We start from the raw sequence: 23162 nt of genomic DNA on the forward strand, positions 1-23162 counted from the left end.
TGTAGGCAATCGCACTCTCCTTACACTGGTAAGAATTCATCAAATTCTGTCACGTGTGATTGTACACGAGTCGCCCTTGTTTTTTTTGCTGTTTTTTTTCTTTTCAGGAAGGCAACCGGGCGAGGTAAATCCTGATGACGCTTTGCCCATCAAAGTACCCGACAAAGACCCGTTGTCTGCTCGCTTCCACCAAAGCACATTGCCCTTTTTTCGCTCCAGGGCATGCCTACGATGTAGACTGGGTAAGCGCTGCTGTGAATGGCAGAATGATAACGTTTTGTTGCCTGCCCAAATTCAGCCGGCGGTATGTAGCAGAGTTTATTGAAAGGACCTGTTTCGGTTTATTGCTTCAGGGTAAAGTACCCGCAGGTACCCGCAATACATGATCGGAGGGCCATCGAGCGGGGAATGCGACGGTGAGGACGAGAGAGTTCGTGGCATATAGTGATAGCATCAGGTGGGCCGTGTTCAATCAGTGGTTCGCGGCGCCGCCGCGGCAGCGATGAATACCATGGTTGCAGAATACAGCGATTATTCGCTGCGCGCTGCGAAGCGGCTTGGAATGGATGGCACGAGTTAAGAAAGAACGCAGCATGAAACAGAAGTGATCCTAGAAAAATAGAAAATGAAATGATATTCTTCTGCCACTGAACAACAATTCAACGGATGGCGTCAGCTTGTTTAACGAACACTCTTGCCTTCACCATCACAATCACTGCCACAGTTTCCACCAACAGCCACGTGATCCAAGTATCCCGCTTCATTCATATGGGTGCACACAAGGGCGGCAGCAAGGGGAAAAAGGAGGGGTGGGGGGGCATTCTCTGCTACATAAAATGACATAATATAAGAAGGTGGGGGCACTACGACGAACTTTACCCCACCGCCTTGCAGTAAAACCCCGAACACACCATAGCTTCAGTTGGGAAGCACCGTGCATGGGATATTTTTGTACATCAAAAGAAGTTGACAGAGAATAATAATAATATTATTCAGAAACACCTGAGAGATTGAAGCACGCTAACGAAAGGTCCAGAATATAAAGAAATGCAAAAAGTTCTCGTGAGCTTTCCCACCATTATGACACTTAATCTGAAAAGTTGCCTTTGTACAGGTTCTCTCTACACCGAAGGTCGAAGAATTTTGGTGGACTGAATTCAGGCGACAAATTATTGTTACCACAAATTAGGTCCACAAAATGCACTGAGCTATTTTTCACTTTTTGTGACTAAAATATATAGCAGGTGTTTAAAGAAACGCCTTCCTCATAAAATTACGTAAATGTGATATTTATACAATGTCGTCGCCATTCTTCTGTAGCCCTTGGCATTCTAAAGGTCCCTCTAACACTTTTCACTACTTTATTGTTGTACAAGTTTTTCAAACTGGTTGCGTACACTGACGACTCAAAAGAGAAGTGCCACAAGAATGGCAGCAGTAGAGCCACGCAGCGCAAAGTTATTCAGCGTAGAGATATCAAAATACAAAGAAATGCGCGCTTACCCTAAACTCTAGTTTCGCAGGCTCATTTTACCGTGTATTCCTCAGCCTAAGACAGCGGAAGCCTGCCGAATGAAATCAACTGAAAGCCCTACCGTACAGGAAGCTCGCATGACATATTGCCTGTTATGTCCAGCGCATTAAGGACGCTGTTGAGATGGTAACAAACAACGTGGTACTTGAAGAGGGAACGACACGTGCGAAACGAGCTAACTCGAGAATGCTTCTATGTTTTGCAGCTTTGCTGATCTTTCTTTTTGCAATCATGTATATATATCAACCACGTTCCGTCCTCCTACTATAAACTTTTGACGTGCTCATGCCACTGTTCCCCATGCGCTAGATTTGCTTCTGCTTGTTTAGTTCATTTTAGTTCTCGAAAGTGCCACAGAACACCATGATGCCGCAACTAACCTTCATCACTGCAGCTGCCAAAGTGCTTTTCTGCGTGGTGCGTGCGTGCGTTGACTAGTTTTTGTGTCATTTCAAGGTTACCGCAATATTTTTTCAAGACTCGGGCCCGTATTCGCAAACGCTCCTCCACTCGACCCTTCACTCGAAACGCTCCTTAAGTGGCGTTTTCCCATTCACAAACTGCCCTTCACTTGAAACGCTTTCTCCACTTGAAAAAATCTTGAGCGTTTCCTCGAGATTGTCAAGGAAGCGGTCGAACTACCTTGAATCGTCCCTCGAGTGAAATATTTGAGCCAGCATCGCGTCCATGGCGGAGCCCGTCTCACTTTGACGGCGTTTCTCGATCAAGTAGGCTGCCACCGCCGCGTTCTTTCGACAATGACGGTGCGCGTTTACTACGGAGCTGTCTTCGAACGATTCAGCAACGGCTACTGTGGCGCCGGGACAAGCGGGCGTGGTGTCAAAAGGAGCACTCACCAGTGCCGTGATGTGTTGCGTTCCGTGCATGAGCCAGTGGATTACCTGCCTTCGGCTGTGTGTATACTCTTCGTGCGAGTGCTCCATGACTTACTGCGGATTCCAGTGCTTTGAAGTGTTTTGATGAAGCTCGCACACCGCATCAGTTCAAGCGTGGTGCGAAAGCTTGACAAGCAAGCGGCATAGCAAACTTTTGATGCGCTGGGTTCACCGTACTTTAGAGTGGCTTCCTCTCCAGTGAACCTTTGCTGCCCTAGCCGAAATTTACGACGAAGCACACCTCCGTTAGACGACCATCTGTACCAATGAGAAGGTTAGTTCTCCTGTGTTCTTTTGATTTTTTTCCTGCTTCGGTCAGATTACTAATAAAGACAGTTTAAGAAAAGCACAACACAATACATTGGGCACAATGGGTGTGCTGCTGTAGCTACTACGCGTGAAACATAGCTTCTTTATACAGTGTCTATGCAGCTCACAATACCAATGAACAACCAAGTACACATTTAGGGGATCAAGCAGATGATCATGCTCTGTGAAACCTGCATGTACGCAAAAGTGCGTCGAGTGTCGTATGAAAACGCAAACATATGAAATATAAATGCAGCAGATACATAATGAGATTGTTTTTATTTAATTTAACCCCATTCCTACCCCCCGAAGAAGAATTGCTGGCTATGGCACTGATTCGTGCAATTAGATAATGAAATTATATACCCATATGCCTGGTCAGCTGCCCAAGTGCCTGAACCAAACATGTGTCAAAATAGTCAAAGCTCAATACTTCACCATGTCTGTTCTTGAACGCGAGACATACTAGTGAATGTGTGCACAGCTAGAATTAAAGAAAAATGCGGCTTTTGTATCCAAGCTATTACGTTTTTCTAATATTATTTCTTGCCTCTTTTGTGCAGGGGACCAGCTGCCGACAGAAAACACAGAGAAAAGGCCTCCTAGAAACTGCCGTATTATCAATGCATTGCAGAGTTTGCACGACTGTATACAAAAGCACAAAAACAGCAGTGAATGCGTGCAGCTACACTGCCTTAGGCGTGCTATGGTGTCTACTTCCTTAATCTTATTTATGATGTCCTCCGAGCTCGTACTTTATCTTTACAGTGTGAGGTTGCATAAGTTTGATTGATGAACACTTTTCATTTGCATTCTTATGTTTGCCACGTTGCTCCTCATCAGCCACATGTAATAAAGGTCCATTTGCTATTCACAACTTCTGTTTTGTTCATTTATCAATACATAATTATCGTCGTGTTTGTCTTTTCATGATGAGACAGGACTGCGAAAACCACTTCTCCGATTCTACAGGAAAGCAGTTCTAGAAAAATTAAACTTGTTTTATATAAAGCAGCACAACTCCTCTTCCACGAAACTGAGATGGCGTGGTTTTACCTGGTAGACTTGCTAATGATGCAGCAATAGCGGATATTATATTTACAGGGTTCTGACCAGATGTATCCGCGATGACTGCAATACTCTTGAGCATTTTTCACCGCTTTGTTGCACTGGTCTTCAATAAATCAGCAGAATAATATACTCTGCTCTTGACAACACTTTCTCGAAGTTTGAGAGAACCCACAAGATAGTTTTTCAAACAGAACAGCGCCAAAAGTCAGACGCGGCTTCAATTTTATGATTTCCAAAAAAATAAAGCATCCCCTCTAATTTATGTTGTGCCGAGGCTTTGGAATGTAGCACAGACACCACGATCCTTTTCAACAGGTATTTCCAGTAGTTATATTGCAAAAAAATCCAAAACATTACTGCGAAGAACATTATTGCACTAACGATTGTGCTTCTGAGCATGCAGATGAAGGAGACGGGAAAAAAATTTAAGACGTTGCCGCTGTGTGAACTTGGAGATGGAAGCTACACAAATTTAAAGGTTACTTCTATGTGAATCTGTCGAATTAGATGCATCCACAAATGCAGGGCAAATAGAAAAACAATGCAAAAACAATAACTTTTATTCCTTGGAAGTTTAAAATGTTAAAGTTGACACACACACACACACACACACACACACCAGTCCCTGTTAACCGACTATATATGTTACTAAACAAAGAAAACAACATTAAAATGTATTTTTCGCCAATAGTGAAAGAACGGCACACGATCGCTTTTCTTAACTTGCGTAGCAGTCTAATTCGAACGCTCAGCCACGAGTATAACATGCCTAGTTTTTAACGCTACCCTGGTATAATCTTGAATATCAGTTGCGAGCAATGTCTTTCAAATTTCCTATTATACGCAGAGGAACAACTACGAAAGCGCCACGGTGAAATTCGCAGTAAATGAGAAGAATAAACATTGCACAGGCCCCTGAAATTGGGAACTGTGCACGTACTCCCGTAGCGAGAACGAATTTACGTACAAGTAGTCCTTATACATAATGCGGTGGTGAATGCTAAAAGCACGCCAACATACTGTGATATATAGTAAAAAATAGTCATTCCACCGCGTTATACATTCGGTGGCTACATTAGTGAACAGAAGGCTCCCAGTAAAGCGAAAGTAAACAAAGCAACAAACCATCTATTGCGCTTCCTGTCATCACTCACGTAGTTCGTTAGTCACCCCGGCGAAAATAGGCTCTCAAACGACACACACGCAAACACTACCATAAATATAAACTGCAATTAATAGACGCATACAAGACAAAATAAACTAAGCAGGTAGACACGTTCAGCAGCAGACGAAATGCCATCAGCTGTTCGTTCAGCTGCCTGGGTTCGACTGTTGCCAGACCTAAAGGAGGGTTTCGCTAACTCTATCAGCACAACGCTTAGGGAAACAACACTACCACTTTAAGTGCAGGTATTTTGCTGTAATGTCAATTTAGAAAGGAGAATAACTAGAAAAGGCGTTCTCTTAATGTACATAGATAGGCTATTCTTACCCACAATTGCGAATACTCTCGTTATCAGGCACTTTTCTCGGCGCATGCAGTTCACTCAAGTGAAGGGAGCATTTCCAAGGCCTCTCTTGGCGAAGGAAGTGTGGAGGAGCGTTCATGAAACGCAGCGGCCCCTTGAGTGGAGGAGCACGCTCCACCTTGACTTCGTCAAGTCGAGGGGAGTCCTTGAGTGAAGGAGCGTTTGTGAATACGGGCCTCGGGAGCGTTAGGGAACGCCAGGTAAAGCACCTTTCACACAATGGTGTTCTGCTGCATACTCTTCTGAAAGTCGAGTGGCTGGCGGTCAACTGGTATATTGTTTCACGAGTTTCCCGTCACTCAGATTTGACTGGATTGGTTGAAGATACTGCTACTGGGATAACAGATATATTTACAGGTAGGTGAGACACACCAGGGCTGCCGGCATCTCGCCCGGTGAGTCGGCTTCTCCTTTATCGATTCGTTTACGACTGTGGAGCCATGCCCACTGCCTCGTAACATTACCCAGGCAGACGAAGTGCCATCACGCCGCCGCTAAGTTAATCAGGACTGACACTACAGTAGTATTTTAGTCGAGACACTTGAACAAAATCAGTAGGTGGTGGAGCAGGAGATGAGCGTGGTTGAACAGGAGTGATGAGGTAGTCGACGATGGTGACCTTGCGGAGAACTTTGTAGGGTCCTGGGTATCGTGGGAGGAGCTTCTGGCACAAGCCTTCACGTCGACACGGCGTCAAAAGTAGGACGAGAGAGTCATCAGGGTAGTCAACGTCAAGGTGCCAGTCATTGTAGCGAACTTTATGTGATGCCTGAGAAATATTTAGCCTAGTGTGCGCGATTTGCCGAGCGACGCGGGTTAGAAAAGCAACGTCCTGAGCATACACCATTGGTTTGGTAGTATCAGAAGGAAGGAGTGTGTCGATTGGCAACGCAGGATTGCGGCCATACAGAAGAAAGAACAGAGAAAAGCCGGTGGTATCATGCCTTAACGAGTTGTTTGCAAACGTAACACAGGGGAGCGTTGCGTCCCAGTTAAGGTGGTCATAAGAGGCGTATATGAACAACATGTCTGTAAGAGTTCGGTTGAGACGCTTCGTGAGATCGTTGGTCTGCACGTGGTAGGAAGTAGTAGGGTGATGTTCGGCAGAGCAGCTACGGAGGATTTCGTCGATAACTTTTGCGAAGAAGCAGCGGCCACGATCCGTAAGAAGCTGGCGCGGAGCTGCAGGCCGCAGAATGACATCATTCAGTAGAGAGTCTGCGACGTCTGTAGCGCAGCTACTTGGCAAGGAACGAGTTATAGCGTATCTGGTAGCATAGTCAGTTGCGACAGTGATCCATTTGTTGCTTGACACGAACGTCGGAAAAGATCCGAGCAAGTCGAGGCCAACGCGGAAGAATGGTTCCAGGAACATGTCGATAGGTTGGAGCAGGCCAGCCGTACGGAGAGCAGGGCGTTTGCGACGCTGGCAGCGCTCGCAAGCAGCGCCATCATCATCATCATCAGCCTGACTACGTCCACTGCAGGACAAAGGCCTCTCCCATGTTCCGCCAGTTAACCCGGTCCTGTGCTTGCTGCTGCCAATTTACACCCGCAAACTTCTTAATCTCATCTGCCCACCTAACCTTCTGTCTCCCCCTAACCCGCTTCCCTTCTCTGGGAATCCAGTCAGTTACCCTTAATGACCAGCGGTTATCCTGTCTACGCGCTACATGCCCTGCCCATGTCCATTTCTTCTTCTTGATTTCAGCTATGATATCCTTAACCCCCGTTTGTTCCCTAATCCACTCTGCTCTCTTCTTGTCTCTTAAGGTTACACCTACCATTTTTCTTTCCATTGCTCGCTGCGTCGTCCTCAATTTAAGCTGAACCCTCTTTGTAAGTCTCCAGTTTTCTGCTCCGTAGCTAAGTACCGGCAAGATACAGCTGTTATATACCTTCCTCTTGAGAGATAGTGGCAAACTACCTGTCATAATTTGAGAGTGCTTGCCAAATGTGCTCCACCCCATTCTTATTCTTCTAGTTACTTCAGTCTCGTGGTTCGGCTCTGCGGTTATTACCTGCCCTAAGTAGACATAGTCTTTTACAACTTCAAGTGCACTATTACCTATCTCGAAGCGCTGCTCCTTGCCGAGGTTGTTGTACATTACTTTCGTTTTCTGCAGATTAATTTTAAGACCCACCTTTCTGCTCTCCTTGTCTAGCTCCGTAATCATGAGTTGCAATTCGTCCCCCGAGTTACTCAGCAATGCAATGTCATCGGCGAAGCGCAGGTTACTAAGGTATTCTCCATTGACTCTTATCCCTAACTGTTCCCATTCTAGGCTTCTGAAAACCTCCTGTAAGCACGCGGTAAATAGCATTGGGGAATTGTGTCCCCCTGCCTTACACCCTTCTTGATTGGTATTCTGTTGCTTTCTTTATGAAGCACTATGGTAGCAGTTGATCCCCTGTAGATTTCTTCCAGAATGTTTATATATACTTCATCTACGCCCTGATTCCGCAGTGTTGCATGACGGCTAATATTTCTACTGAATCAAACGCTTTCTCGTAAACTATGAAGGCTATGTATAGGGGTTGGTTATACTCTGAGCATTTCTCTATTACCTGATTGATAGTATGAATGTGGTCAATTGTTGAGTAGCCTGTTCGAAATCCTGCTTGTTCCTTTGGTTGATTGAATTCTAATGTTTTCTTTACTCTGTTAGCAATTACCTTTGTAAATAGCTTGTATACTACAGAGAGCAAGCTGATCGGCCTGTAATTCTTCAAGTCCTTGTCATCTCCTTTCTTATGTATTAAGATGATGTTAGCGTTCTTCCAAGACTCTGGTACTCTTCCCGTCAGGAGACACCTCGTAAACAGGGTGGCTAGTTTTTCTAACACAATCTGTCCTCCATCTTTCAGCAGATCTGATGTTACCTGATCCTCACCAGCAGCTTTGCCCCTTTGCATGCTCTCCAAAGCTTTCCTGACTTCTTCTATCATTACTGGTGGGGTGTAATCTGGGTTACTGCTAGTTCTTATAGTATTAAGGCCGTGGTTGTCACGGCTACTGTACAGATCTCTGTAAAACTCCTCTGCTATTTTAACTATCCTATCCATATTGGTAGTTATTTTGCCTTCTTTGTCCCTTAGTGCATACATCCGACTTTTGCCTATCCCAAGTTTCCTCTTCAATGCTTTGACACTTCCTCCGTTTTTCAGAGCGTGTTCAATTCTCTCCATGTTATACCTTCTTACATCGCATACCGTACGTCTATTAATCAACTTCGAAAGCTCTGCCAGTTCTATTTTGTCTGTTGTACTTGACACTTTCATAATTTGACGCTTCTTAATTAGGTTCTTCGTTTCCTGGGAAAGCTTGCCAGTGTCCTGTCTAACTACCCTGCCTCCAACTTCCACTGCACACTCCGTAATGATACTCGTTAGATTATCATTCATTGTATCTACGCTAAGGTTCGTTTCCTCACTAAGAGCCGAGTACCTGTTCTGCAGCGACACTCTGAATTCCTGTACTTTCCCTCTTAGTGCTAGCTGATTGATTGGCTTCTTGCGTATCAGTTTCTGTCGTCCTTTCTTCAAGTCTAGGCGAATTCGAGACCGTACCATTCTATGGTCACTGCATCGTACCTTGCCAATCACTTCCACATCCTTAACGATTCCAGGGTGTGCACTCATTATAAAGTCTATTTCGTTCTTATTTTCGCCATTAGGGCTCCTCCATGTCCACTTGCGGTTTTCTCGTTTTCGGTAGAAGGTATTCAAAATCCGTAAATTATTGCGTTCTGCGAATTCTACTAGTAGCTCTCCTCTGGCGTTTCTAGTACCGATGCCATAATCTCCTACTGCCTGGTCTCCAGCCTGCTTCTTCCCTACCTTTGCATTAAAGTCGCCAATCACCATAGTATACTGTGTATTTACCTTACTCATTGCCGATTCCACGTCTTCATAGAAGCTTTCAACTGAAGCGTCATCATGGCTGGATGTAGGCGCGTAAGCCTGTACTACCTTCATTTTGTATCTTTTATTCAGTTTAATTACGATACCTGCCACCCTTTCATTAATGCTATAGTATTCCTCTATGTTGCCAGCTATGTTTCTGTGAATTAGGAACCCCACTCCCAGTTCTCTTCTGTCTGCCAAGCCCCTGTAGCAAAGGACGTGCCCATTCTGTAGCACCGTATAGGCCTCATCTGTCCTCCTAACCTCACTGAGCCCTATTATATCCCATTTAACACCCTCTAGCTCCTCGAATAGTACAGCTAGACTTCCCTCACTAGATAAGGTTCTAGCGTTAAACGTTGCCAAGTTCAGGTTCCAATGGCGGCCTGTCCGGATCCAGAGATTCTTAGCACCCTCTGCTGCGTTGCAGATCTGACCGCCGCCGTGGTCAGTTGCTTCGCAGCTGCTGGGGACTGAGGGCCGTGAGTTATTTGACGTAAGCATGTGGGAGGTAGTGGCCAGATACTGCACCAGGGTGGCCAATCCTTCTCTGGTGAGGGAGTGCGTTCTCGGCGGTGTTTGCCGGTGAGGCCGCACCCCAGGCCTCTTAACGCAGTTCCATCAACACGCGGATTTTTTTTTAATCCGGTTGGGAACTGCGCGGTACCGGGATTTGAACCACAGACCTCTTGCATGCGAGGCGGATGCTCTAACCACTACGCCATCGCCGCGCAGCAGCGCCATAGCGGCGCACAAATTTATACAGACTAGGCCAAAAGAATTGTTGCCGCACGCCGTGATAGGTGCGTGAACAACCCAGGTGGCCTGCCGTTGGAGCGTCGTGCAGATGTTGAAGAATGGTGGCACGCAGGTGTCGGGGAATAACTATCAAGAATTCCGGGCCATCAGGCTTCATATTTAGGCTATACAGAATTTCGTTATGGAGGAGATATTGACGGAGCGAAGGGTTGAAATGTCCTGAAGACACTCGCTCAATGACTGTCTTGAGGGTTGCTTCTCGGTGCTGCTCTGTGCCGATGTTGCGGAAATCAGATATGGCGAGTACACAAGAATCACTCTCATGAACAGCGAGGCTAGCAGGGTCCCCCGGATAACGCGAGAGAGAATCGGCATCTTGGTGCAATCTTCCAGACTTACAAATTTAGACGAAGGAATACTCTTGGAGACGTAGAGCTTAGCGACAGAGGCGACCAGTTGTGTCGTTGAGCAACCACAACCAACACAGAGCGTGGTGGTCTGTAATAACTGAAAACTCCCGGCCTTACAAGTAGGGGCGCACTTTCGCTACAGCCCATACCAATGCTAGACACTCGCGCTCCGTTATCGAATAGTTTCACTCAGATGTGGAGAGGAGGCGGCTGGCGTATGCAATAACACGCGCTTGGCCTCTCTGGTGTTGAGCGAAGACGGCGCCGATGCTTTGAGCACTGGCGTCTGTGCGAACTTCAGTCGTCGAGGACGGGTTGAAGTGAGCCAATTTTGAAGTGAGCAAGTCGATCAGCGTGAAAAACGCAGCTGCTTGTTCTTGGCCCCACGAGAAGGGCGCGTTTTCTTTGAGAAGGTCAATTAGTGGTCCTGCAATTGTAGCGAAATTGCATACAAAACGTTGGAAATACGAACATAAGCCCACTGAACAACGAACATCTTTGGTAGTAGAAGGCAAAGGAAAGTTCTTGATAGCGCTAATCTTATTAGGGTTCGGTTGGAGGTCAGCAGCACTTCCACGATGACCAAGGACTCCGATGTCTCGTCAGCGAAAATTGCACTTTTTGGAGTTCATCTGGAGTCCCGCTCAATGAAATACGGCTAGAATGGTCTACAAACAAGTTGGGTGGCTTTCAAATGTTGCGGAAGAACAATCACATCGTCGAGGTAGCTAAGGCAGTTGGACTATTTAAAACTACGGAGGAGAGAGTCCATCATGCGTTCGAACGCTGCCGAGGAGTTTCACAGCCCAAAAGGCACACCTTGAACTGATAAAGGCCATCCGGTGTGGCAAGCGCGTTTTTCTGCGGTCTAAGGCATCGAAAAAAATTTGCCAATAGCAAAAACACAGATCTAATGATGAGAAGTATCACGTGCCATGAAGGCAGTAAAGGTGTTGACGATTCGTGGCAGCGGATATACGTCATTGCGGGATATCTTCTTCAAGGCACGGTAGTGAACGCAAAATCTCCAACTGCCATCCTTCTTTTAAACTAAAACAACAGATGACGCCCACGGACTTCAAGAGGCCTCAAGGCCTTTTTGGAGAACATATTCTCGACTTCTCGTTGTATGACCTGCCGTTCAGACTGGGAAATACGATATTGTCGCCGTCTACAAGGAGTAGCATCACTGGTATGTATTTGATGACGCACAACAGACGTTTGACCCAAAAGGCGGTCATCTATGTCGAAAATATCTCCGTAGGTGGTAAGAACGTGGTGGAGTTGCGCAACCTGATAGGGCAGAAGATCAGGGCAATGATCATCGTGAATTCGCCGGTAGGTGCGTTGGATCAGCTGGCTGCAGTAGGGGACGAGCAGTCCCACTGCCTCGTAACAATAATTACAGGTAGGTGAGACACCCCAGGGCTGCCAGCATCTCGCGTGGCGAGTCGGCTTCTTCTTCATCGATTTGTCTATGGCGACGGGGCCATGTCCATTGCCTCGTAACAATGTGTCGACAGGTTTGAATAAGGAATAATGTATTATTGGCGTGGGTCAATGCTAAAAGATTGTGGAATGGAACAGAGACAGTTCAAAGTGATTTAGCCAGTTAGAACGCATTGTTTAGAGTGATACTCGCGTTTATAGATAACTTTTTCCTTTACAGAAATGGAGTGGGAGAAGAGTCTTGTCTCGTAATGCGCTATATTTTGCTGCTTTAGTGATAAAAAGCTTACTGAAATTGCCAGTGAGACACACATGGAAATGCTATTGGCACTTGAACAGTGGCATTAACTGCTTCAAACTGCTGCAAATGCGAGAAATCGCTGTAACCACATTGCGGTAATACACCGGTGTTATCGGGCGCTTCCATCAACCTTCAGACGTTCGCCAGACGACAGCACAACCACTCCCTTCTGTTGTTATCAGCGAACAGTATCATTGAGGAAGAATATGCAGGACGATAGATCGATATGTTGGGTTTAACGTCCCTAAATCACTATATGATTATGAGAGACGCCGTAGTGGAGGGCTCCGGAAATGTTGATCACCTGGGGTCCTTTACCTTGCCCCCAAATCTGGGTACACAGGCCTAGAACATTTCCGCTTCCATCAAACATGCAGCTGCCGCAGCCGGGATTCGATCCCTTGATTGCGGCTCAGCAGCCGAGTACCTTGTCCACAAGATCACCACGGCGGGGGGAATATGCAGGAAAAGAAAACTTACACGGGTCTTCGCATGCGTTCTTAGTACCGTATGCGTCTTGATTCGCGTCGCAGAAACTTCGATTTCAGATCTCAAATCGTTACAAGATTGCAGTCTTGCCCACAGTATAATTATTTCTTCACCTTCTAGACAGCGGTTAAGAGGAGCGCACTGCGCAAAACAAACGAGTGGTCTGTAGCGTATTGGTCGCGTTGGCCTTCGCTTAGACGGGAACACAAAGGGCTCAAGAAGACCGAGTTCCTGTAATAAACATCCCGGAGCCAACGACTACGGTGCTTCTCACAGCTAGAATGTTGCTTCGATTCATTAAAATTGTGGATTGCTCAAGCGGCACGTTGAAAATTGAAAAAAATAGTAATAACGCGCGCACACGAGTGGCCCACAACTGCATTGCGTCATCTACAATGAGGGTAAATTGGGTTGGCACCTGGTGGTATCTCCTGTCCCTACACGCCAATTTTTGGGCCCACACGCCTCCATAGGGTGACGCCAGTGAGCAGGTCGTAGGGTCATAGGCGGAGGTCGTGATGTCAACGTTCTTACAATTTTCTTATATTCTTCAAATAAATGCACCCGGAGCGTCGCAGGCATGTTCCCTCCAGAACATGATGTTCAGCGCATTCTTTTACCAGATTTGCAGTTTTCAAGCTTGAAACGTCGTAGAGCTTTATCCTCTGTTTGTTTGAGTAAAAAATTGTGGTACTGAAAAAATAACTTCAATGGCGATCCCTGCTTGGTTGAACTGCCGCGATCACATTTCACCTTACTTTTATAAAGTCATATGGCTGGAGCGGTCCAGCGTCATTCCCGCTCGCAGTAGTTCTGGCGAGCACCACTACGAGTTATGCATTTGCTTGCTTGCTTGTTCCTTTCTTTTGTGGCTCTCACCCACTAAGGGAGATTGGCCAAGAAGCCGGTGGTTATGCAAGTCAATACTCTAGATATTCTAGAATATACTGTGTTTTGACTGTGAAATTAATTTGGTGCAGTGTCAAAAAAAGAAAAAAAGGGGGGGGGGAGAAATAATGGAATTTGTTGAATATCTGAGGTGGAATCGTTATATGAAATTCTCCTGAAAGTTGAATCATTTCATTGTATCAGCTAAATAATAAGTGGTAGTGTGCCTAGTAAAATTCGAGAGCAGATCGCTGACTCGCAGTAGGCAACCTGCCTGTATTTCCGCTGGATTCTTCCTCCTCTTCTTCCTATGATGTTTTAAAGTTTTAGAAGGCCCCTTTAAGATGGTAAAGACATAATTTATAAATGCTCTAATTCATTTTTGTTTAGTTGTGTTTGGTGATTACGTCGGATACCGGCATTTAAATGCTTTATGCGAATAGCCTTTCTCGAACCACCCAGGGAAATTACAACTTTAAAATACTTCCATTCAAAACATTCATTGATTGTTTTAGCTTTTGTTTGGCTCATACCATTGACTCTTGAACTGGCCTCAAAGACTCTTAGCGTGGGTAGTCTTATGATGAATTAGTGGAACAACTGCTAAATTTTGTTCCCTTATAACCTGAGAATATCTTTCTTTCATTGTTTTCTTTTATATATGTAATAACGCTCCTTCATCTTGTAATATTAGCGTATGTACGTACTTTCTGCGGTAGTACGTTGCTATATACAGTGTGAATAAGCTCCAGCGCAGCCTAATAAAGCTTTTTCTAATAATGAGTGCACAATGCTTTTTGATTGATTGATTAATATTTGGGGTTTAACGTCCCAAAACCAGCATATAATTATGAGAGACGCCGTAGTGAAGGGCTCCGGAAATTTCGACCACCTGGAGTTCTTTAACGTGCACCGAAATCTGAGCACACGGGCCTACAACATTTCCGCCTCATTCGGAAGTGCAGCCGCCGCAGCCAGGATTTGAACCCGCGACCTGCGGGTCAGCAGCCGAGTACTTTAGCCACTAGACCACCGCGGCGGGGCTGCACAGTGCTTTTTGATGGCCTAATCTTTTCGCTCTCGAACTGTGATCTTCGCGTAACACAAAAATTCATGTCTATCGAAGGAGATCCTCACTCCTTCAACACTGACGGCGCACTGCAATTTCCGCCATCTGCCCTGCGCATGAAAAACCGTCTGGGCATTCCTACAGAGTTCTGTGGTCTTCGAGAGAGTGGTGTAAAAGAGGGGATCAAAGAATACGACATCGTCGGCGACTTCCACAGGCGGGGCAACCCAGTGACGTTCTGGAGCATCCTCTTTGATATGTGATGTGACTGAAACATGACTCTGAAGAGATAAATCATATCTTTCTGACTGGAACTCGTTCGCCCAGCAGCTTCATCTAATTCTCGGAACTCATACAGTTTGCTATCAGGCCCTAAGAAGTTCACTGAATGAAGATGTTTACCCGAGAACACTATATAGGATGTCTTTGCATTGTAAAGGCGCGTTAACTCCATCATATCTCCGACCGACCAAATCTGCCACATTATTGGGACACCAGTACCGTGGCCTTCAACGCCCTCACCACGCAAGATCTTCTCACCACTCAGGTTGTAATCACCATTTGCTCGCGTCTAGAAAAATTGCGCTCTCTTTTTCTATGCTATAATGCGGCCAACAATCGGGTGCCTGAGCCCCTCGACTTGTCCCCGCCGATTCGCGACATCGTTAATCATCAACTTGTTCCTGCGCATCGAGAACACTCTCTTTTGCAGAAACCAGCTTTCGAGACGTCACGTGGTAAAATATCGCATTACCATCATGGCTGACATGTTTTGATGGCCACTGCGCATGCCAGACGCTAACGTGTGGCGAAGTTGAGATTCTTTTTGCGTTGAGCAGCTTCTCTTTACCTACACCGTGAGACCATAAAGTGTCACGGCAGTTGTGTGCAGAGCCACCATACTACACCGCTCAGTGCCCTCCTCGGCCCGTGTGTTTCAACTGTGGCTGTTCAAGACCCATCTCCTGGTTGTGCCGAATACGCCATCAGGACAAGCACCTAGGAATACACGGCTACGCTCCATAGAAATGCCCTGGCGTTCGTCCGACTATGAGCCACGAGTGAGGGCTCTAGCGCTATTGCTATAGACATTCACTCTCTCCTCCCTACCGTTTTATTGTGCTGTGAATAAGCGCGAGTATCGCGGCAGCTCACCTACACTCTGCATTGCCGTAAAGTGACGTCTCTACGACCCGCCTGTCATGTGACGAACACCCCCTAAGAAAAGTCCCCGAATCTGTTTCAGGAGAGAAAGCTGCATCAACCGTACAGACAAAATTCTTCCAAGGCAGCCATCGCCTTATATAGTCGGATGATCGCTATATATTGTTTGTCGAAGGTGTACGCGTATAGAGGCTCCTGTGGACACTGGCGTTGCCATTTCGTTTATCCTTGCTGATGTTGGTTCCCTCTTTCAAAAATTGGCCACATCTAACTTCCACCCACCTCTTCTTGAAGCGAGTGACATAACCTTCGTCGGTTGGCCCAGTGTACGTTTCGTGTCTCCTTAATTGGCATTCATCATCAAATTGTGTCGGCGTAAACTTCCTGTGTCCTGCGTATTTTCGTACCTTGTCATTTCGTACCTCATACATCTGAATGCCACTGAGTGTTGGCCACCTGAACACGAAGGGCGCATTCGCCTATGAGAGTTCAATACAGACTACGACAATCTAAGTTATTGCGAAAGGCAATTACCTTTCATTTCCTGGTGACGCTCTTTCATTTCCCTATGAGTAGACAGATACGTATCATTTGTCAAGTTGACAGTTTGTCAATGTAATGCCAACAGCTGTTTTAAAAGGCTTTGTTAAAGGAGTATAGTAAAAGCTCCTTTTATAATTCCTTCTTATATTTGCAGGCTTCAGGGAGCAAATGAATTCACGTACTTCATACGCCGACTTGTCCGCTGTGTACGGGGTCAGCAAGGAAATTTTGGAGACGCTACGGGAATTCCGCGGAGGTAAGGTTCAGGTGCTTTTTACATGTACACTTGCAGTCAAAATCGGTGATAGATCAGATATGCATTCAGCATGCATATCGAAAACCCTCTTTGCGTAGTGAAACCAAAAGATTTTCAGGCGGGGAGGGGGGCGGATTATATTAGATTTTAATTTTATTACGCACGTGATCAGTAGTTTTTTCCAACTGCACACTCCTAGGGCAATACTTCTCTACATTTATTATGCGTTACTCAGAACTCTGTCCCTATAATAACCTGATAAGGTGTGAAGAATGTTGACCAAATTTATTATACTTCCATGTGCGAAGCTATATTGATGAAATAAAGCACGTGTGCAATGGAGGCACGGGCCTGTCTTAAAATCCTCAGTTCACAAATATCTTTACGACATTTAAACTCAATGTCTTTGCGAAACGCTTCTTCTTCGGCCAAACTTTACGTTTTGTTGCTTCGGTGAGTTCATTGCCAAATCTCTGAACTGTTTATGAAAAAAAAATCACAACGACGTGCGAGAAACACTAAGGGGTGTCACATGGCAGAGCACCCAATTTTGTGTATGCTGAGCTCAGCCACGCGAATTCAGTATATAGGCTCTTTCACTAATATCGATACCGACTTCAACAAAAATCGCTTATAAGAATGTGAGTCATGGTGCAGCATCAACTGTAATAGGTCTTGTGGGGAAATAACCTGCTTACAGCAGTGCTCGCATGCCGCATTATTTATTATAGCAGTGATTTCTCGCTTTTTTGGTGTTTGTTCTGAATGGTAAGGGGCAGTTAAATTCTTGAGAAGAAAGAAAGCGAGCAATTCGAGCTGCTGAAACACCACAACCAAAACGTAACCCAGTGCCCCTTCAGATTTGAGTTTCGTTTCACCGTACACAGACACGAAATTGCGGCGAAACTCACTTGCCAAACATTGACATGTAGGGATTACCGTCCACAAACCACCATATGATTGTGAGGAACGGCGTACTGAAGGGCTCCGGAAATTTTGACCACCTGGGTTTCTTTAACGTGCACGCAAATGTGAGCACATAGGCCTACAGCGTTTTCACCTCTACCGAAAATACAGCCGCCGCAGCCGAAACTCGATCCCGTGACCTGCGGGTCAGCAGCCTAGTGCCTGCACCACTAGACTACCACGGCTGGGCGGCAATACTCCCTTCTGAAATTCACTGCGGCTTGTGGGTGATGGTGGCGTTTGTGCTACAACTTGGACTTTGACTACAACGTGAGCTTCCAAAGGTTTCAACATCGAAAACTATACAAGCGTTGTTAAAAATCGCCTCTATGAGGCTTCCAGTAGCCCTATAAAGGCATACAAGTTATGAAAAAAATTGACAGTTTTGTCATCCTAGCTTATTGCGAAAACCCGCATCCCCAGCGTGATGCCAATACGTTTTCGGCACTGGTACACGCTGGAATTTACTGGCACTCAAGTGAGCGTACTAGGGAGCAGCCTGGTCGCACTAGTAGGGGCGCTGGCATGATTAATGTGATGCTGGCGCTTACTGGGAAGTGCTGGAAGCACTGAAAGTTTCACAAGAGTGTACTGGCGCATACTGAAACATGCGCTAGTTCTCTCAGTGCTGCGTGCACGCTTATGCAGGATGTGCAGGAATATTTTTTGGTATCGTGGATATGCAACACGTGATTCGATGGTATGGATAGATGCCACCCAAGCAAGTCCCAAGCATTCCTCAAGATTTGTTGCTTGGAAGAGATAAAGGATAGCGCAAGACATTCATGACGTTTGATTTGCGAAATCACTTTCCTTTTGATGTTCCTTTGGAATGAGGTAAAAAATGTGTCATTACCATAAAGCATTCTACACGGATTATTTTGTTTCTAGCAGCTATTATATTTATTGTGCACGCAAGGTCAATTCTGCATTAGTTGTGGCGGTGAATGTGCGTGTTGAAGCAATTATTGCACGTTTTTTGCATGTCTCCCGCATATACGAATTTTTTATCAGTGACGTATTCTTGTAATGATTCTACGCAGCAGTGTTTAAAGCCATGAGCTAGGCACCACTCCAAACAGAAACAGCGAATCATTTGCGCCACAATGTTGACGAGATGCAAATGTGCTTTGTAAATTGCTTCATAAGCGTTCCCAGTGGAGCCGAAAAAACAGCTGTTGAAACGGCCACACCACACCACACCGGGAGTGCATGTCTGCTAATGTTTGTCCTTCTACTCGCTTCAGGTACAGTTTAAGTAACAGGTAGAAATCTTCCGAAGCTAAAACGCAGAACTTTCAAGCATCGCAACTCAGACACTTAAAGAGCGGTCTTACCCAGTGCCCCGGTGGAGCGAGCATTAGGCCTATCGTGCCGAAAGCATCGGTATGCAAGTTACCGGTGCTTGTTGCTTTGGGCACACACAATTTGAACGTTTATAATTGTCTACAAAGTAATGTTTACACATCTGTCAAACTAAATAAACCATTTTTTCTTGTGTGTGCTGCACCTACAAGGAGCGATGACGATCGATGCGTCGCGCTCTCAGTAAAGCAGGTCACGAAAGCTGCCTGCCGTACTAGCCGATACTTCTCTGACTCGTTTGTAAGAACACGCAATTTCCAGTTGGCAATTTGGTATGCCTTACTGATCTAACACAGTGGTATAATCTTGCAACAGATGTCAATACTATTTCTTTGTATGGTATTTAGTTGTAGGAATAGATATAACGGAAAATCTGTACACTGGCACGCCCGCTGTACAGCCAGTGGAGATAAAATACTGTTCACGCGAGATGTGGTGCGGGCTTGTTCGTAGCTCATATTCAGCAAGTTTTCTTGTAGCGCTTGTGAAATAGAAGAAAAGAAGACTCATAAAGAGAGGCAGAACGCTAACTTCCAGCATAATATATTCTCGAAATACACAAAACATTTATGCACTTGCCCGACAAGTCACAATTATTTGAGCACGAGAATAAAGGAACAACATAAATATAAGTACATACGTGAATATAGATACACATACACAGATAATATGAAGGCTTGCGCTATCATTGGCTGGCTGACGCACATATCTCCAAGTGCAGGAATCTTTCCAGCTTCTATTATAAGACGAGTCATTGCACGTTTGCTTTCAGCTATTATTCTGGTCTTTTTGAAGATAGGGGATCAGTGATGCTGTTTACAATGTTTCGCGAGAAAACCATCACTGCCAATTTCCTAACTTTATTTTTATATTTGTAAACAGCCCATTGTAAACCACATTGTAAACAGCATTGTTGTGAAGCGTGTACGTGCGGGAAAAGCAGTCATGACTGCGCGGCGTCAATTCCAAACATCAACTGGTATCATTCGATTTCTCTCGAGTTTCCGGAGAGCAATGGAGAGTGGCGCGGCAGCTTTCCTTGGCTGCTGCCACAGGACTTCCCGCCTAGCAAGTTGTCAAACAAAGTTACAGGTCCAGGCGAGTGCGTGCTCTTGATAGCCGCCTGCTGTGAGTCCACCGGGAGGACACCGCGTTCACTTCGGCTGGCATTAGAGCTGGGGGCCCAGGCGATTATTCCTTCAGCGGAGGCAACACGACGTCGTCAAAGTCCTTGTGTGCTGACTTGACGCGTTCGAAGGACACAACCTGCTCACGGCTGCTTCTCTTGATTGTGAATTGTTTGTTGCCTCGGCGGAGGACTTGAAGCGGTTCATGATAAGGTGGCTGAAGAGGCCACCGGACTGAGGCGGCTGCATTTCCGATGAAGGCGGAACTGTTGCAGGCCCGTGTGCTCAGATTCGGGGGCACGATAAAGAAGCCCAGGTGGTCGAAATCTGCGAAGTCCTCCACTATAGCGTTTCTCATATACATATAGTGGTTTTGGGACGTTAAACCCCACATATCAATCAAGAGGTCACCGGACCTAGCCGTGTCGTACAAACAGATATGGTCAAGATGCAAGCTGTGACCTGACGTGCACTACACACGACTCTGGGTGCCGGGGGCGTACCACACACAGTTTACTCATGACGTTGCGTAGACGAAGTGCATAGTTGCTGCAAGCTATGGAGGCCTCCTCTGAGCCACGTGCAAAGTGCTCTCCTAGCAGCCTGGGTGTCGTGCCGAAGACAAGCTCATCGGCACTGCAGCCATTTTCCTCTTTCAAGATTTAACTTGAATGCCTCGCCTTCGCTTAGGGAGGTCAGTTAGCACAAAATTTGCAGTGCACGAGCCAGCAACGCAGGTAACAAGAACCATCTTTATAGCATGACTCAAAATAATTACCAACAGCCTTCCAAACCGGCTCAACACAACCCTGACGCACCCAGAACTACCAAAAACGTGGAACAAACAATCCCCGCAAACTGGCGTTAAATGGGACTTATGCTGCGGAACAGCAACAGGAAAGTCGGCTCGAAACATAACAGCAAAAAATAACACTCACACGCAACTCGCCGTAGAATACGGGCCACCGGCTCGCCTTATAGCCGACCCCTGCAAAACCGGCGAGGCCACGCCTGTGTAGCACGCACAGAGGCAGCATATAAGCTTTTCGTGGCAGGGGGCAATGGGCCGACCATGGCCAGGTGCACATGTTCAATGTGAGAATCCATAGTGGGGAGTGTTTTTACTGCTGTCAAGATATGGTGTTGCATCTTAGAGCCCTGGCAAGCTACACATTTACGTGTCCGTCGTCTGACGTCCCACTACACGCCCAGCCAGACAATTCTTGCCGTCACCAGTTTTTTTTCGCGGCGCTAATCACCGTATGAGACAGCCTGTGCAAGGACTTGAACACCTGGCGATGAAGGCTGGCGGGCACGAACGGGCGAGTTCTGCTGACGTTTGTGTCACAGCGAACCCTTCCCTCGAACCCGCGAAGTGGAAAGCTCCCAAGATTCAGGGCAATGGTCACGGTCAACAAGTGTTTCAGTTCATCATCTGCAAGTTGAGTGGCTGCCAAAGCGGAAAAATCAACGTATAGTGTGGGCAGAATGGCGTTCACAGGATTACGTGAAAGGCCATCCGCTACCCAAGGAGGAATAAAACAAATTGCTGGAGTGGAAGTCATAGCCTAAGAGGGAAGCCTTGCTTCTGACAGGATGGCGGCTGCGGTGGAAATCTTACTAGGGGCATAACAAAGTATCACCATTCAGGGATTAAGAACGAAGCGTTTCCTTCACACGCCCAACGAGTGTAATGTGGAAACTTTTTCAGGCAACATAGTGCTCCAAGTTTATCTTACTGTTACTATTTTTCCTATAGTGAGCCTCTTATTGCAGGCAAAGTTCTTGGGAAGTTCAGTCACCCATACTCGTATCTGTGTACTATTTCGTCAGGAACAACTATCTTTTATTATAGAACTAACGTAGCATTTACCCAACATATCAAAGCCACTTGATCTACAAGTGGGCACTAGCAGAAAAGAGAATGTTTCCGCCATCTTGGCAGTGGCAAATGCTGGCTTCACTTCTGCTGGCAAGACATTGCGGGAGTTTCCACTCCACTTCTGCTGGCAAGGCATTGCGGGAGTTTCCAGTCCAGTAATTTTTTTTAACCCTCCTTGCCGCTACCTCATTGTCACCGCCTTTGACGTGGCAGATATCAGTCGCGAACTGTGATATAGAGGACATTTGGCGCCATTCACAGGCTGTGTGCGTTCCACTGTCGGAGCTTAGCGAGCGCAACGCATAAGTAAGCGGCTTGTGGTCGGTGAAGAAAAAAAAACTGAGGCAGCTGTTTCTCGGCATGGATGCGAAAACATAAACTGGTTTTATTCGGCTTCGTTCTAGGTTTCGAAGAGCAGTGGATAGTGGCGGTGCCTGGCGGCTTGACTTGATTGGGCTGCTACCCCAGCATCAAGCTACCCTATTTTTAAAAACACCAGAATATTAGCTAGAAGCAAATGTTAAATGACTCATCTTGTAATAGAAGCTGAGCAGAGTGCTGCACTTGGATATATGTGTGTCAGCTGGCCATCGATAGCATATTCAGAAAAATAATTACGGTATCTGCGCAAGCTTTTAGATTATCAGTGTATGTGTATATACCATGTGAGGCACGGCTTTGTTCGAGTCGAGCTAGACTTACACACGTTAAAGATGATATATACAAATGAGTAAGTTGTGCAGATGATGATCTGTCTAAATGACAGAAGGTCAGCAACTGCGCTCACACTAATTACATCTCGCGGTGGAAGCAACTGCCTGGCCGCCACAATAACAATAAGAATTGCGTTGTGTACAGAACTTTAACCGTGAAACATGCGCGATTTCTGTCCCACGGCTGCGGTGATGGGAAGAAGACCGCAGGGGTGAAACACGGTAATTTACAGGGGATGTTTGCTGTATGACTATGTAGTGGTCAATAAAGCGACTCATGAAATTTTCACATAGGCCGGCAACACGCACAGGAGCCCAATGAAGGTTGTGTTCTGGGAGAGGAAAGGTGGCGGCACAATGAGTCGATTCATAGCGCGACTTCCGAGCTTCTTGGGGGTATTGTTTATTTGGCCAAGGTAACGGCAGCGTGCGAGGCAAAACAAAAATTGTTTGCATAAAGGACCAGCTGAGGTCTCTGGAGCCGAAAGAAACGAGGCACCCAGAACGAAACCCGGTGAGTGGTCATTTACAAAAAA

General features: G+C 46.1%; 1 protein-coding gene across 1 annotated transcript in view; it reads left to right on the top strand.

The window, feature by feature from the left end:
- The window catches only part of LOC142768378 (peroxidasin homolog), a 104104-nt gene extending 81740 nt beyond the window's left edge, over window positions 1-22364 (top strand). The window contains exons 5-6 of the mRNA XM_075870349.1: window positions 16472-16573; window positions 22318-22364. Coding sequence (XP_075726464.1) covers window positions 16472-16573; window positions 22318-22364 — 149 coding nt within the window. The remainder of the gene's footprint in view (window positions 1-16471; window positions 16574-22317) is intronic.
- Window positions 22365-23162: the final 798 nt, after the last annotated feature.

This window comes from Rhipicephalus microplus, chromosome 8 (assembly GCF_043290135.1).
Source record: "Rhipicephalus microplus isolate Deutch F79 chromosome 8, USDA_Rmic, whole genome shotgun sequence".
Taxonomy (NCBI): Eukaryota; Metazoa; Arthropoda; class Arachnida; order Ixodida; family Ixodidae; genus Rhipicephalus; species Rhipicephalus microplus.